General features: G+C 38.7%; 1 protein-coding gene across 1 annotated transcript; it reads left to right on the forward strand.

The window, feature by feature from the left end:
* The first annotated feature begins 1,565 nt into the window (after positions 1–1,565).
* LOC128864281 (lipase 3-like) lies at positions 1,566–12,563 on the forward strand. The gene is made up of 3 exons (XM_054103876.1): positions 1,566–1,879; positions 11,146–11,883; positions 11,966–12,563. The coding sequence occupies exons 1-3, from the start codon at positions 1,781–1,783 to the stop codon at positions 12,374–12,376; spliced, it is 1,248 nt and encodes a 415-aa protein (XP_053959851.1). The 5' UTR covers positions 1,566–1,780; the 3' UTR covers positions 12,377–12,563.
* The last annotated feature ends 1,384 nt before the right edge of the window (positions 12,564–13,947 follow it).

The following is a 13,947-nucleotide window of genomic DNA, read 5'->3' on the forward strand; positions in this document are numbered from 1 at the left end:
GCTATCAAATAACAAAATATGTTTTACATTTGCACTACGTCTGCAAAGCTAAAAACGGAACTGAAGCTATCTACGAGTGAAATCCGCATTACTTAGTTGCCAACGCAATAGTTTGTTTATTTTCAATTGAGAATGCCATCTAAATGTATAATTTATCAAGGAATAAAAAAAAAATATTCAAGAAATAAATGCCATGAAATTATCTACCAGATTATAATAAAAAAAATCATTCTCAGTTCTCAAGCTCTTAAAAAACACCCATTATATACGCATTAGGCCGGGTCGATTTGTGGGGAGGCAAAAAAATCGTCCATTGCTCTGTGAAAATCATATTCTAGGGATCAAAATAAGAAACTTTGCCGAAGGAACCATACCTCTAAAACGAATTCTGATGTCCTCCAATTTGGGTCGAACTTTTTAGTTTCTTTTCTCATGTAAAGGCCAAAAATGGTGATATTTTGAAATGATTGTATGGGTAACCCCACAGAGGAGTTTCAGGGGGTGTGCCACTGGCATGGGTGGATCAGCCGTCCAAAGTTAGTGGGGTCGGTCGTACATTTGGACTCGATTGGAGCACTCTAAATGGGTCAAGGTGGGATTTTTCGTTCGACCCAAATTGGGGGACATCAGAATTCGTTTTAGAGGTATGGGTCCTTCGGCAAAGTTTCTTATTTTGATCCCTAGAATACGATTTTCACAGAGCAATGAGCGATTTTTAAATCGACCCGCCCTAGTACGCATATAAATATTTATTATAATCTTACGCTTTTATATTTACATATTTAAAAGTCAATATTCATTTAATTTTCTAATTTGAGTTTCAAGAGTTAATTGAAAATTTAAGCAATAAATTTAATTTAGATTATACATATATATCTTAGTGAATTTCGTTCTGTATATCTTAACGTTCAATATAATCTCTACCTTTTATATTATTTACATAACAAAAAATCCCCTTTTGCTTATAATGGCAACTGAAATTCGTCAGAATTAAATAAAATTCTAAACGCTAGATGGACCACCCTGCAAGTATGAAAATACTGCGTTGAAAATATATAAATTTATAACCGTACGAATTTTTACGTACGCCACTGTTTGTTTACATGAACATACTTAAATACTCCCGTAATAGGTAATACTAAGTGGGCAGATACACCACAACAGCTGATGCACGAAAAGGCTAACAAGTTCGAGTAGTTAGAAACAAGTTATAAAAATTAAATAAGACAATTTAATAAGCTGAGTGCGAATAAGTGAGTGGATAAGTTTAGCAGTCTGACAAGTGATGTTAAATTCGAAGTAATTAAATATTAAATCGAGGGAGAGTGAAGCCGAAATATTTATTAAGTAGGTATGCAAAGCCGTACACAATATCAAATGAGCCCCAGCTAAAAACCTCTAAAATTTTCTACCCTGAAAATTATGAAACTTTGCTATCCCTAACGAAAAAAAGTGCTTTTTAAAGTTATATCAGGCAGCTAATTGCTTGAACCTTTGACATCATTTCATTTAAGAAAAAAGTAAATCGTATGCGAGTATAAGTAAATGAATATTTTATTTGTGTACCATAAGCCTGCTTCGCCTTCGCATTGTTGTGCTGCGGGGCTTAGTGATAAGACTCATGCATTCTATTGCCCATATGATTTTTTTACAATTTAGTACGTAAATTGAAGCAGCGCGTGAAAGTGAAGCTCATACGCGCGATTAGAAAGTTATAGAATTTTAATAAAATATTTTTTGCATGTTGTTATTAAATAGAAACAAACTTAGTAATTAAGAAATGTGTGGATGTGCGCCGGCAATTGGGAAAATCTATCTTCCTGTGATATTTATTGTAGTGTTAAACACGCTTGTGTCGCCGAGTAATAGCCATTTAACGGTAAAGTGCGAAAGGAAACAAGAACAAAAAAAAAAAAATATTGTAATGTAGTTCATTTAAAAACTTATTAAGTTTGATTGATTTTGATGTGCCATGCCCGAAAATGGCGAAGATTAAGAGGGCAGACTAATCTTCACCTCTACTTGTCCTTTTTCTTACATTTTCTATTATTCTTAGTACCAATACGTTGGTACATTATTGCTGGTATTTAGTATTTGTTATCATTTGCTAGTGATATGCAACGGATGTTTTTTATGAGCACACAACTTTTTTCTTTGAAAAAAAAAAAAAATAAAAACAAAAAAAAAAAGGAATATTAAGAAATATGACTTTATTGAAACACACCAATTTGGAGTGTGCGTCTTGATGTTGTTCCACAAATGGAGGAGCCTACAGTTTTAAGCCGGCTCCGAACGGCAAATGGTTTTTAATGAGAAGCTTTTTCATGGCAGAAATACACTCGGGGGCTTGCCATTGCCCCCCGAGGGGCGATCACTATTGGAAAAAACTTTTTGTATTATTTTGACGTTTCATGTACGGAGATTCTAACCTACGCTCGAATGGTAGCTACGCAGCAATCCATTCAGATACGACTTGCAAATTTTATGGAATTTACTGTTCATAAATAATTTAAGTTTTATAAATAATTTCAAGGTTATTATAAAAAAACAACTTAGTAAAAGTTTTAGACCATAGTGAAAATTTCTCTCGTTTAAATATCATTTAGTGCATTCAAATTATAATGAACGTGATGTATTATACAGGATGGCACAAAATTAATCACCCTATCGGAAGAGATATAATTTTTGCAAATAGCGTCGTACGTCAGTCATATTTGACTTTTGTGAACTAGACAGCTGCAGTAAACAAACAGGCAAGCAAAGGAGCGCGTAAATGCCTACACAGACGGTGGCGCTAATTGGGATTACCGACTTAATTTGGGATTGTCTCAGGAATTAAGTGCAACTAATGCGGATTGACAATAATGATGACTAAGATGTTTTATGAGGTATTCACTTCGACGCCATGGTCTTTTGTGCTCTCTACTCATTACAGTACCTCATCCAGGCCGAGTTTCCTTATTAAACTCAGGATAGAGCTGGGTTGGATTGAGCGTATGTGCCTTTCTTCTGGCTGCAGTTGGCCAAGATATCTCAATGCACTCCCTGTTTTAGCGCTGCATTCCAGGAGAAGGTGCATTGGTACCTCCTGAGACTGGTCGCAGAAACGACAGGAGTCCATGGACCAAATGTCGATCATGAGCAGACAACTTCGCAGTTTGAAGGGGCCTGGGAGATCCCTCGTGATCATTTTCAGTTTATTCTTGGCGAGGGTTATGCGTTTCTTAAACCTCTTTTGGTTGTACTCTCCCGGTAGGGATTTTGCTTGACGTAGCCCCATAGTTTGGTCCCAACAAACCTCTCTCAGCCCTAGCTATTCGCTCCTAAGCTTCTCCTTGATAGTGTGCTGTCCCATAGCAAGGAAGGGCTTGGATTGTATTAAAGGCGAGGCCGCAGCCTCTCTCGCCAGTGCGCCCGCTATTTCATTGCCATTCCTTGGATTCAAGTTAGCCGGATGTGATTGTGTGTTCCTAGTAGATTAAGTTTCGCAATACAGTACGATAGAGCCATGAGTGCCGCGATTCGCTCATTCCGCAAATTTCTGCCCAAGTTTTTCTCAGCACATAGACAAATGGCATACATCTCCGCTTGGAAGATGCTCCGAAAACTACCCATCGGCACAGAGCGGTTATGTTTATGGGGCCGTAGATTTTTCCGGGCCATCTGTGTTCCCGTGCAGAGTACACTCCTGAAGTTTCTTTTCAAATGCAGGTCTACTCCAGTTTAACTTATTGTTCAGTTCAATTCTGAACTCCTTTTCGTATTTGATGACTTTAGAGATATCATTTCTGGGTAGCAGCAACCTTTTATGTTTTTGGATGACATTACTTTTCCTCTCCCGAAGCCTTCGCTGGTAATAGTCAGCAGGTTACGCTTGGCTGGGTGCCGGACAAATGTATAAAGCGGTGCCAGTTCAAGCATCCCCTTCATCGCAGCTGTAGGACAAGTACGCATCGCCCCCGTGATGCACACACATATGTATATATTATGACTTAAAATGATACTTAATTCTCATAATTTAAGCGGATTAGTGGAAACTGCGACGGCAACATTGCCGAAAAATGACAGTTAATATCTATTGTGAATGAAAACTAATGTCATCTTTAAAGAGAAGAACAAGAAAGACTGGATGCAATGCTAGTTTGTACGAACATGTGAGAAAATACATTAATTGTTTTTATATTTCGATATTTTATTTAACAAATTGAAATTTAAGATATTTTTTTAATTAATAATAATTTCTTAGTATTTGGGCAGCTAAAACCCGTATTCAGCCCGTGGTTCATCTTTTACTGACAAAACTGTCTAATAAGCAAATCAGCTGTTCACTAATCCGCGTAACAATCCCGTCTGTCACACTACAATTTTAATCAGAATCAATTGAACTGGTAATCCCGATTAACGACGCCGTCTGTCTAGGCTATAAAGGTCAAGATAAAGATTTTCATCACTCAAAAACATTTCTTTATTTAATAAAAAAGTCATTTAAAAAAAAAAAAAAAATGGATTATTAAATTTGCGCCACTTATAGTGAGTGAATGATATAAATAATAAGGAAACATCAATGAAAAGTAAAATATCTCTCAACAAGTTAATAAATTATTGCAAGAATCACAGCATTTTCTATAATAATTTCCAATCTCTATAACCAATAACCAATAATCATTTCATGCAAATATTGAATAATTGTGAGCAATACGCCTGTCTCAACAACCCAAGAGTCTGTATTCTACGCGCCGGTCAACTTCGATTATTTCTGTATTATTCGGTATTATCGACATTTTCTGTAAACATCAAAAATGCCTGAATGGAATCGACGAAACCAAAATTGTACGTAATTTCCTGTTACAGTATCGGCACCATAAACACCATTTACAATTTCAGCGGTCTGGCTTGCATTTTCGCCTTTATCAAAAAAAAAAAAAACCTGTAATATTTTCTCTTCACTGACTTCCATTATTAACACCCAGTAACTTACTAGTGAATGGAACAAACAAAAAACAGCAAACGAGTTTTTTAGTGTGTAATGTCACCTTGATAACCAGTATAAACTTTACGAAGGGCATTTTAGCGCTTATTTGTATCCAAAACTAAGCAACAGAGAGAGTGGGGTTAAACTGCAAAATTACCACTTTTCCCCCCGAAAATATTTCTTCCGACATAGCATCACTATCATGAACGACGAACGTGAATCTGAACAACGACTGATCGGACGGCCGTAAGAACATGTGAAATGAGCGAGTAGAATTCCGCTTTCGAATGTCCGATAACGTGGCAACCAAAGTTACTCCAACCTTAGAATCTATCATCCTTGGGTATTAAAGTGCCGTCGCTCACCTATGGCTTGAACAACTTAAAACAATATATCCGAATTTTAGTTTACTAAAAAGTCACCGAAATGGGCTGACTAGCACTTTCAAGGTCTTGGCTTCAATGTCCACTGTGAACTCGAAGGTCAAATGAAGTAAAAAGCGTTTTGCCTCCGCCATTCCCCACAAAAACACACAGAATTTGTCTAATTTTTCAAATTCATCGCACGAGCCTCACTAACATAAAAAACTTCATCATATTGACATAATTCACGTACGGATTTTATAAATATCTATGAATACAAATTTCAAATGAGGCGTCGTATTTCAATTGTTTACAAAGTTAGCTGTCTGTTGTTTATTCTCTGCTTCACTTATTCGTACTCAGGCTGGTTTACTTGTAACAAGTTTTTTCATATGTAAAGTATGTAGGTATATTTGCAAACAAAGTGTCAAAGTACAGCTTTCTGAATGAACAGGTGACTCATAATCTGTTTTGTGTGGGCAAACGCCAAACTAAAAACCTAAACACGGAGCCAACAATACCGTAAATGGTGCGCACAACTGACACATAATTTACAGCTTCTTGGCTACCTGTATCAAGACTAACCTTCTAAGTGTCAAATTGTTGCAAGATTATTATACTAGATTACATACGAGGGTTTCCTTTTATATTTTGCGCCTTTGTGACACTATACGTGATGAGCTGTAATTCGATATTTTGATCCTATTTTTTAGCATAAACTTATTTTTTCACTTACGAGCTTTATTTTTTCTTTTTTCAGTGAGTTGAAAAATTCATCTCGCCCAAATAGGTTAGGTTAGGTTGGTATGGTTGCCCAGGGAGTGAGCACACTTGGACGAAGAAGGATTCGTCCTTTGTGATACCATTGTCAAGGAAGTGAGGTGAAGAGAAGGACCGATGAGGTGCAGGGAGAGGGCGGGGAGAGGTGGTGATGGAATGGTTAGGAGCGTGCGGATTATGAACGATGACTATGTGTGCGTCAACCGCTTTGTGCTGCTGATGAAACTCATCAGATTTTTAATGTCAGCGGCAGCCATATCAGCAGGCGTGGCAAAGAAGTAAGAGCCAAGATGCCTGAATCTTAGCCCCGCCAGAGCAGGGCAGCTAAGGAGAAGGTGCTGAGATGATTCCACCTCATCCTCCATACATCCAGCACAAAAAGGACTCGAGGTGATTCCAAATCTGACAACATGCATTCCTCGCGCATTGTGTCTTGTGAGTCGACAGTGAGGTCAAGCATTCCTTGATCAATTCCGAATGCAGCGTCATAGACCCGAGGGCCCTTATTGCCGCTTGGCTGTCGGAGTAAATATTTACTTTCTTGACTGTTAATACGCATTTGAGCAGCCAATCAGCTGCCTCCTTGATTGCGGCTACCTCTGCCTGGAACACACTGCAGTGGTCCGGTAACCTGAGTTTTAGTCTGATGGGGAGCCCTTCGCAAAAGACTCCTCCGCCAACCTTTCCTTCCAACTTCGATCCATCCGTGAACAAGTTCACCAGGCCCTGCCCCCAAGTGTAGCCCTCCGTCCACTCTTCCCTTGACGGGATGTGAGTGGAGAATGTTCCGGTTGGACTAAACGAGGGTATACACTGGTCTGTTGACAGAGGGATGAAAGTTTCTAAGGATGCTTGAGTGCCCATAAGTGAGGTTGAGCTTATAGCTCCAGCCCCTCAGTCTGATTGCGGTAGCGGCAATTCTGCCTGCGATATCTACGGGTACCTACCACATTTAACATTGCGTTGAGCGCCAGAGTAGGAGTCGTTCGAAGCGCCCCACTGATTCCAATGAGTGCCGACCTCTGAACTCTCTCCAGTTTCTTCACCAATGTCGTCTTCTCTAGGGAGTTCCACCAGACTATGACTCCATATAACAAGATAGGCTTTTAATAGTATTATATAGCCAGAAAACAACTCTAGGCGAGAGGGCCCATCTTTTGCCAATTGCGCCCTTGCACCCATACAAGGCGATTATTGCCTTCCTCACCCTTTCCTCAATATTGGGCTTCCATGTAAGCTTGCTGTCAAGGATAATACCTAGGTACTTCATCTTATCAGAAAGCATCAGAGGAGCGCCCCCTAGTGAGGGAAGTTGAGCTCTGGGTATTTTATATTTCCTCGTAAATAGGACGAGCTCCGTCTTAAGAGGATTCACCGACAGGCCACAATCCGTTGCCCATCTAACAACTGCATTCAGATATCCCTGCATCAAGTAGTACAGAGTGTCCAAAAATTTTCCTCTAACAATTAGTGCCACCTCATCCGCCCAAATAACTCGTGGAAATTTTTGGCTGTAGAATGAATTTCGTGAAGATCGTACAAAAACTGTTTTTGTGCAACAAGCAATCGATGCTGTGCATCAAGTGATAAGGCAAGATCGTCATGTAACATGTCATGAGATAGAGGCATCTTTGGATATTCGTGGGATCAGCCTGCACTCAATATTGTATAAACATTTCGACGTTAAGAAGATTTGTTTTCGCTGAATACCACATAATTTGGCAATTGCCTAAAAAAAAGAAGTCATCGTCACCGTTACAACTCATATTGCAACCTAACTATTAAGGAAACTTAAAACAGTCAATTCAGAGTGGTACACAATGATTTGTCTGACAAAAGTTTTCAGAGAGTTGAGGAAAACTAACCGCCGAACAAGAATCATCCTTCCCCAAGGCAAGGCAAGCTCTTACGTATCTGCATACAACTCACACAAGCTTTGAGATTTTGAGCATTCAAAAGATCCAATCAATAGGTCATCCATCTTACTGCCCTCATCTGGGACCCAATGATTTATTTTTGTTTCCGAAAATTAAAAATAAAATGCGAGGTCAACGTTTTCAAAGCCTGGAAAAGCTGTTGAAACCTTTAAACAGCTCGCTTTGGAGGTATCCACTGCTGAGTGGCAAAAGTGCTTTGAATATTGATTCAAGTGAATGCAGAAGTGTATCGACTTCCAAGGAGAATAGTTTTAAAAACAATAAAATCATTTGCATTAGGCAACTCTCGAATGAATCAATCAATTTATTGGGAAAGTTTTGAGCGAGCGAGACAACTCCAGCAATGAACCATATGCTTGACTATTTAGAACTACATTTTCAGTGGTCTAGAGAGGGTGGTTAAAGATACCTACACATATTTCATATACTTAATTTCTTTTTGAATACTATTCCTTTACTTTCCGATACAACTCGCAAACTTCTGCCAAAATTGTACAACAAATATACGAAAAATATACAGTGGTCACACAATTTTTTCGTACACTCACAGTTTACAAACAGATACACCTGATACTTAGCACGATTTATACAAAAGAACCAAATTTGCATATATTCCTAAAAAAATTACATATTTATTCAATATTTAAGGAACAAAAACTTCCAAATTCATCATCAATAAAAAACATTTTTCCTACTACAGATGCAGATATGCACCTCCAAGCCATTACATTTCCTCCTCCCTGCTTGACGGTAGAAATGAAATTTTTCCATTTCGTTCTGCATTTGTTTTTCGCCAAACTTTTGGAGGGCCATCTGATCCGGAAACCTTAAATTTCGACTCATCACTGAATATGACGTTTTCCCAAAATGAATCTGGCTCATTTATATAGCGTTTAGCGAACTCCAATCTCTTCTTTCTGTTAATATCTGAAATGTAGGGCTTGCGGCGTGCCACTCTGCTATGATAACCAGCATTTTGCAGACAACTACGGGTTGTTTGTGGGCTTACTTTTTTATGAAAAGACTCTTGAATATTTCGGCATAGTATCGTGGAGGTTATGTTTGGATTTTGTGCGACTGATGCTACTTTGTTGCGTTCCTCTCGTGGAGTCAATATTTGTCGCCTTCTGGCTTGCTGGTGATTAGCTTCCAATTTACCAGTATTAACGTAATTACCACTAACATTTAGCATCGTGGATTGCGATTTGCCAATTGTTTTGCCGATTTCGCGCAGATACTTGTTTTCCAAGTACAATTTAATAACAATTATACGCATTTCTAATGGTAAATCCGCATTTCGCCCCATTTTGTTGCTTTCAACCGAGATATTACGCGCAACTGAAACTGAATCGGCGATAAAAACTAAGAAAAACCAATCTTATTTCGTTTTCTGCAATATTAGTAAAAAAAAAAATGAGTTTTACTGTTACTTTTGCAGCAACAATATCATGACCTGAAAGTGTACGAATAAATTGTGTGACCACTGTATGTCAAACACCATTTCCGGGGAAACTTTCGAAAAAATGTAAATAAAAAGCGGCGACCCAGTTCCAATCGGTTATGTTACAAGCTCTGGATTTCACAAAGGACCTGCAGATACCCATCAACATAAGCATACCCGCAATGGTTGATTAACAACGTCAAACCAAAACTTTCCAAAGCAGGCACTCCAATAGAGAAGTAGGTACATAAAACTCTTCGCCGCACAGAAAGAAAAATATCAAAATCTTGTTTGGAAATTCATATACTCGTACGAGTACACTGATGAGGAAAATACTGAAATTAGCACCTCCTTTGCAATAGTAGCTCAAAATGGAATAGTACCTCTGATTGGCGTGAAATTTCGGCATGTAATTGCAGAAGCATCAGCCTTTCGAAATATGCAAGAATCATGAAAATCGGTTGGCAAACAACAAAACTGTGAAATCTCCTCGGAAAAATGTCTCAAACATGGTATACTGGACTCGATATGGTCGGTGTTTACGGCGGAAGCTGCTGCGCTGCTCGAAGCAGTTATCGACGTCAAGTTAAATAAAATAGAATGCATTCTGTGCTCAGATAGTCACTCGTGTATTGACGCCGTCGTATCACCAACCAATACTCAGAGTGGAATGGTGACCATCCGCAACACATTAATATGCTGTTCCAACAAGAAAGTAGTTAATCAAACCATATCATATCATATTGGAATTCTTCTTAAATTGGTGCTGTGTATTATCTACACATGACAATAAAATTGATTTGCTGCAGCACCACGCATTACCGCACGTTACAGGAGAGGTTATCACAAAGTTACGAATCGCTTAATCGCACGTAATGCGAGCGTTATTTTTATATGACTTTCAGTTACTTCACTAATATGGGAAAAATCTTTTAGAGCCGATTTCAACAAATACTCCATGCGAGTTTTACTAAATGATGCAAAAGAGCAAAAGAACACAACGAGAAAAAGGAACCGAACAGCAAAATGATATATGCAGTTGAGGATGACGATGAAATGTTCTTAATTAAATCAAAAAGGCACGATAATGCAGTGGCCGAACGAGTGAGAACGAGGCGGAGATTGATGGCGAAAGCAGAACTGAGTGACGATTCAAGTTAATAAAGGGTTTTCCAATATCTGGTGTTATTTTGCATAGCCCGCTATTTCGGTAGATGTCACTTCTGAAGCTGTCATTTTTTGATAGTTGACAAGTAGAAGCTACGCCATTAATAAAAATGGAACGATATACGCTTAAACAACGTTATTAAAATTCACTATAAAAATGGTGCAAATTTGGCAGAGTTGGTTCGTAAAACTCGAACAGTTTTGGGAAGCACTTGTCGGACCGCAATACAGAAATTGGTGACAAAATTCGAGCTATAGGGACAAGTTAGTGATGTGAAAAAATTTCGATGCATGTCAATACTCGTATCATCGCCGAAGAGCTAAGGATCGACCATAAAACTGTTTTAAACCATTTGCGCATTGCCATTTGCAAATTTAAGGCAAAAATATGGATTTCTTTTTCCCCAAATTAATATTTATTTGTATTGTGTATTTCATATCATAGTTAAAACATATTTAATATAAACAGATATTTCTTTTCCGCAGCCCAGGAATATAGCCCACCACAATTATCCAGTGGAGGAACACTTAGTCCACACCAGCGATGGATACTTGCTTAACATTTATCGCATACCAGCCCCCGTTCAATCACTACCTATCAAAAGAAACAAAGTGGTACTACTACAGCACGGTTTTACACTCTCCTCCGATGTTTGGCTGTTGCGCGGCCCCAGCGCCGATCTGCCCTACCTACTTGCCGATGCCGGCTATGATGTTTGGCTGGGCAACCACCGCGGAAATCATTACGGGCGCAGACACAGCAGTTTAGATCCCAACATCGACACACACCACTTCTGGAACTTCACTTGGCATGAGATGGGTTACTATGATCTAGCCGATACGGTGGATTATATACTCGCGCAAACTGCGCAAGAAGCATTGCACTATGTGGGCTACTCACAGGGCGGAATGGTGGCGTTGGTGCTCTTGGCAACACGTCCCGAGTATGCGTCGAAATTTAAAACGTTGCAATTTACTGCGCCCACCATATATATGAATGATATCTACGTACCGCTGCTGACCACTTGGAGCCATAAACTAGTCGAATATTTCGGTAGCTTCTTGGACTGGTGGGGCTATGCTGAAATGTTGCATTTTGGGCGTTGGACTGCGCATCAGCGCTTGTGCAAGACGTTATGTGACGACGGTGGGTGGTTGAGGTCGGTCTACATAAAAATATATGGCTTGATCGCAGGTGATGTGGATGCAGATGAGAATTATGAGGTGAGGAGCGTGTGAATTTAGAGTGCATTGTTCATATATACTCGTATGCCAGGTTATATAATATATTATTTATGCCCTCTAGCATATTCTCACCGACATGTGTGGCACTGTTCCCGTGGGTGCTTCGAACAAACAGCTGCTGCATTATATTCAATTGCACCCCTCCGATGGATTCCAGCAATTTGATTACGGCAGTGCGGTTAAAAATCTACGTCGATATGGTCAACCTTCACCGCCCATCTACAATTTGAGTTCTATTAAAAATTGTGTAACGATCTACTATAGCGAAACGGACTTTATGTGCCCAGCGAAAGGTGTACGTAGGCTTGGTAAGGAGCTACAATGCGCGGAATTGTATCAAATGCCTTATGCGGCTTGGAATCACGGCGACTTTGTATGGTCCCGACATGTGCGAGAGGCATTACATGAACGTATCATAGCGAAGATAATTGGATGGGAGGAGAATGAGGATCGGGAAATTATGAAAGCATAAAATTAACAAAAATGTATGTAGTAACTAACATATTAGAACAAAAAATAGTTTATCTAAGTGCGTATGTATGTATATATGTATTGTAAATAGTAAATTTATATGTAACATTTATTTTTATTGTTTTAGAGTTTTATTGAATTTGACTGGAATAAATTAAAAATAAAATCGAATATTGCAAAACTGTAAGCACTACTAAAAATAATAGACTACTATTGTATATACAGTGTGTAATCATATATTATATTATTTTGACACTGACAGCTCCTTTTCGCTCGAAATTTTGACCGAAAGTCAATGTTATATGTCCACATCTGAGCATCGGAAAACCCGCACGTGATCGCCAAGAAGCCTATGCATTCTCAGAGAGAGCGACAAATTTAGTGCGAATTTCGGAGCGGTGGATTGATAGACCAATTTTTTTTAAACGCTGCTAGAGACTTCATTTCGGTCAACGGTGAGCACTACAGAGGCTCGATGAACAATTTTTGCTTCCACATATTTATGACATGGACGCTGACACCAACGATATTTTGCGTGCCAATTTCAGTAACTATGTCAGCTGTTTCGGCGATGCCAATTGGCCACCTCGGAGCTGTGATTTGACGTCATTCGACTTTTTTGTAAGGTGTCATGAAGTACCGATGTTATGCGCATAAATGTGGGATTACAAAATTTGTCTATGTGGAGTAAAATTATGGGAGACGTAGGGAACTTGACAACTCAACTCTGCTCGCTCAAATCACACGTATTCTTACACTCTTCTAAACAGTCGCTGGTTAGATGGCAAAAAAATATCGATTGATTTCTTCGTAAATTCCAACACAATCTGAAACAAACCGCTGTGATATTCCTTATTACGTCAGCAAATTATTTGATTTCTTGAAATGCGCTGTTTGTTGTTGGTTAAACTTTTACTCTTTGCACATCGTATGTTATGTGAATAATCCATTAACGATTGAGGCCTTTAAAGCGTATATTGAGCACGTCATTCGAGAGATAGAGCGAGAAACGGTCACAGAAGTTTTGGGAAACTGGCTTAATAGGTTGGGGTGCTGTGAAGGCAGTCGAGGCAGCTACATGAATGAAAACGCATTTCAAAAACAATGATAATGTTTTATCTTTTGAATAAACCAAAAATATACCGCAAAGATTTATCTTTTATTAAATTGTTAATATATAATACTAAAACTAATACGAGAACGAGTCTTATCTGCCAGGGCTTACAACTCAATAGTTTAATAAAAGAGCCTGTGCTATTAATAGCAAATCATATTAAATCACAGTTAATTTACAATATTTTAAAAAATTATTTACAGCAATAATCAGAAGAACAGAAGGCTTGCTGGATTCGTAGTGTTTCTTCCTGATACTTTCTAAGGCGCAACAACTGGTAAAAAGATGGTCAGCTAACGGGTTATTACAGCAAAACGAGCATTGTTGTTGGGTAAAGAATATCTTTTGAATAAACCTAATATAAGTTTTTGAAATTTTTAAGGAGAAACTACTTATACTACATATATGGATCCACCCGCCCTTCAAGCTAGCGTGCTTAGGTCAAGCTTTGTTTCCAA

The sequence above is a fragment of the Anastrepha ludens genome, chromosome 5 (genome assembly GCF_028408465.1).
Source record: "Anastrepha ludens isolate Willacy chromosome 5, idAnaLude1.1, whole genome shotgun sequence".
Classification (NCBI taxonomy): domain Eukaryota; kingdom Metazoa; phylum Arthropoda; class Insecta; order Diptera; family Tephritidae; genus Anastrepha; species Anastrepha ludens.

What these genes read in the sequence shown, in the direction of transcription:
- LOC128864281 (XM_054103876.1), top strand. Translation starts at nt 1,781, where the DNA reads ATGTGTGGATGTGCGCCGGCAATTGGGAAAATCTATCTTCCTGTGATA. An exon ending in CGAGTAATAGCCATTTAACG is followed by an intron (nt 1,880 to 11,145) that starts GTAAAGTGCGAA and finishes TCTTTTCCGCAG; the next exon opens with CCCAGGAATATAGCCCACCA. An exon ending in ATGCAGATGAGAATTATGAG is followed by an intron (nt 11,884 to 11,965) that starts GTGAGGAGCGTG and finishes TATGCCCTCTAG; the next exon opens with CATATTCTCACCGACATGTG.